The sequence below is a fragment of the Sinocyclocheilus grahami genome, unplaced genomic scaffold, assembly GCF_001515645.1.
Source record: "Sinocyclocheilus grahami isolate Dianchi unplaced genomic scaffold, SAMN03320097.WGS_v1.1 scaffold20935.1, whole genome shotgun sequence".
Taxonomy (NCBI): domain Eukaryota; kingdom Metazoa; phylum Chordata; class Actinopteri; order Cypriniformes; family Cyprinidae; genus Sinocyclocheilus; species Sinocyclocheilus grahami.
In genome coordinates this window covers 1-3,148 of record NW_015518236.1, presented here as the reverse complement: position 1 = coordinate 3,148, position 3,148 = coordinate 1, and the positions used below count along the sequence as shown (strand labels likewise).

The following is a 3,148-nucleotide window of genomic DNA, read 5'->3' as shown; positions in this document are numbered from 1 at the left end:
AAATCTGTTCTGATGAACAAACAAACTCATCTACATCTTGGATTTTTGGGTGAACATTTCTAATAATTCATATGTATTTATCTGCATTTATGAATGTTTCTGTCAGTTTATGTGGACAAATTCATGTATTGTATGTGTTGGTGATGACAATAAAGTACTGAAGGAGCCACTTGAACTGGTCCTATTAGGATTGAGTGTAAAAATCCTAAACGTTTCCCCATTTGACGCTGGGATTGAGCTGGACCACATGCTCCAACCTCGCTCCGGTCAAGATCGTGCGGTTTCATCGGGCCTGGGATCTGAAAGGAGCAGGGTCTGTTGAGCAGATCAAACCAAAACGGCTTTGTCTTGCTCTGCTTAAGAGCAACACTTCCTCTGCTTCCTTCCTCTCACCCAGACCTCGTTGAAACCAGGGGAAAGTGACCAGTGAGGCTCAGGGTACTTACCTCTGGTGATCTCTGACTCTAGCCAGTAGCTGAGTGACCTGTAAGGGACACATACGGAAGTCTTGCTAAGCACAAAAGACAATTTCAACATGACCAGCTGATGGGGAAACCTGTCGTTTCGCAGACGTCTGCTGCCTGATTACAGCCACAAGCACGCCACCTCCCTTCACCCACGGCGGCGACCGATCGAGAGCCCAGACCCGACACAAATCTGACCGACAACAGTTACTGACAGCAGGCTACATAGCAAGTGAGGTGGCCGCCCTCACAGCCGGTTACTTACAACTTTTGTTGCTCATTGATTCGGGTCTGGAGAACATTCATCTGGAAGCAAGTCAGAGTTTTAGACAGGCAGGCCATGGACGCCTTTTTCACAGTGCCCAAGTGGGAACTATTTTACAGACTTAAGTTTTTTTAAATTAAGATGATTCACTAATTATTTTAATTCCGTAATGTGCATATACTGGTGCATTCAAGACCATGAGTTGTCATGTGCATCAGCTGCATTCAGATAACTTTGGTCAGAGCAAGATGGCGATGCATCTTTTCTGCATAAAATTCAACAACATTTCTTAACTGTACATATATAAAATGATTAATAAAGTTATTAGTAAATGCACAGTGTTTCTGCATACAAAAATGAAAAAGTTTTTTATCCAATTTCAGAAGGTGCTGTAAATTGAATTGTTATATATTTTAATGTAATTGTATAATACTGATATATTGCACATTTGTACAAGTGATTATTATTATTATTTTAAATATAATTTAAATAAGATTGAAAGAAAATCCAAGTTTTTACACTTTTACATTACGATTTTGTGGTGATATTCGTGTGCATTCAACTCGTAAATATGATTAGATATTTAACAACAGATATTTAATGTAAAATAAAAATATAAGGTAGGACTTTTACCTTACAAAAAAAAAATAGTGGGAATCTGTTGAATTGTTTGGGTTTTTTTCCATTTTTGGGTGGAAAACCAATTAATTGTTCACAGTAACACCGAAAATGTGAATGAAATATATGTGAATATATTAACTTGATTTCATGTTGACTTTAAGTGATTTATGTTATGTCGAACTATCAAAAAATTTTAAATAACATTTTATAATCTACGTCTATTTGCAACAAAAATACAATATACAAAATTCATATCGACAGTGATTCAAATCTGTTATTTTGTTGTTTTTTTATGTCAGCACTTACGTCATATTTCTGTCTCTTCAGTTTCTCGCTGAGGTCGAACTTCTCGGCCTCCAGCTGCATCATCCACTGCCAGAGCTCACTGGCCTTCTCTCTGCGAGAACCAATCAGAAGCTTCGTCAGTGGCCATTTCCACACAACCAGCTGATCTGACTGATGAGATCATGTTCGGTGGTGACTTACTTCAGTTTATCTTCAGACAGGTGATCGATGTTGATTGGCTTCCTCCTCTCCGCCAGGATCTTCTTCTTCTTCTCTCTCTCCGTCTGTTTCTTCGCCCCCTTGCGCCCCTCGCCCTGCAAGACAAGATCGATAGTGTTTGGTTAACTAACTTGGTACTGCTGCGGTAGCTTTATAAAAGAAAATGTATTCCCTAATGCATGATGGTATACTAATAACATATGTTTCTAGTTCTAGAAATCTCTTAATTCAAACCTTCTGCTGGATTCCTCCGTACTGGTGTGTCATGTTAGTAAGCACTTTCTTCTTCTTAGCATCTTCATCTAGCTTCTTCCTCTGTTCCTCTTGCTCTCTTCTCTCTTTTTCTTCCTGAAGAGGGACGATTGAAAGAGTTTCACTACATTTCAATGCTAGCACTCAGTATTATGGAGGTAAACGGCTGCTCCCTATTGGCTGAAGCGAATGTCACTCACAGCCAGACGGGCTTGTCTCTCTTTCTCCTTCTCCGTACGGATTCTCTGCTGCTCCGCCCTCTCAGTGCGACGCTTCTCCTGCACAGATACAACACTGTCAATCACAAGTTATTTAGCACTTAAAGCTGTCTGACCCGGTTCTGGATTAGATCGTTCTTCCAGGACTTACGATTCTGTTGACCAGAGCGATCAGCTCCTCTTCATCTTTCTTCCTCTGGATGAAATGAGCCTCGATCAGAGACTGAAGCTCAGATAAATCCTTCTCCTGACGCTTTCTGTGGATGTCCTGTTACACACGCATGAAAGCAATGTTTACACTAACATACAACTCTATAGTACGAATAATAGCATCCGTATTTTACAAATCGTGAAGAACATGCATAAATGTGTGGTATTCAACACAACACTTGTTTTTACTTCTGAAAAGACCGAAATGGTGGAAACGCTGGGTGTGTGAAAAGCTTTGCAGTTCTAAATGAGTCGCATAACATTTTTTTAAGGACAATTCCAAGGGCCCGACGATGGCCCGAGGGGGGACCCCCCCTCCCCCAACCACCCCCAACCACCCCAGGTGGATACGCTGTTCAGGGGGCCCAGAAAAAGTAGCCGCGCCCCTGGTAACCAAACAGTTGACGGTAGCCATTGACTTACATAGTATGGAAAAAATACTGTGGAAGTCAATGGCTACCATCAACTGTATGGTTACCAACATTCTACAAAATATCTTCTGTTTCAACAGAAGAAAGAAACTCATACAGGTTAGGAACAGGTGGAGGATGAGTAAATTATGACAGAATGTTTATTTTTGGGTGAACTGTCCCTTTAAGAGTTTTTTTTTTTTT

General features: G+C 40.6%; 1 protein-coding gene across 1 annotated transcript; it reads right to left on the bottom strand.

The window, feature by feature from the left end:
- Window positions 1–394: 394 nt before the first annotated feature.
- Window positions 395–2,592, bottom strand: LOC107579864 (troponin T, cardiac muscle isoforms-like; the record flags this gene model as incomplete). Its single annotated transcript, XM_016265654.1, has 6 exons — window positions 395–484; window positions 1,657–1,747; window positions 1,837–1,949; window positions 2,089–2,202; window positions 2,307–2,384; window positions 2,476–2,592. Coding segments are annotated over 6 exons (555 nt in total), but the record flags the coding sequence as incomplete, so codon positions are not given.
- Between the last annotated feature and the right edge of the window lie 556 nt (window positions 2,593–3,148).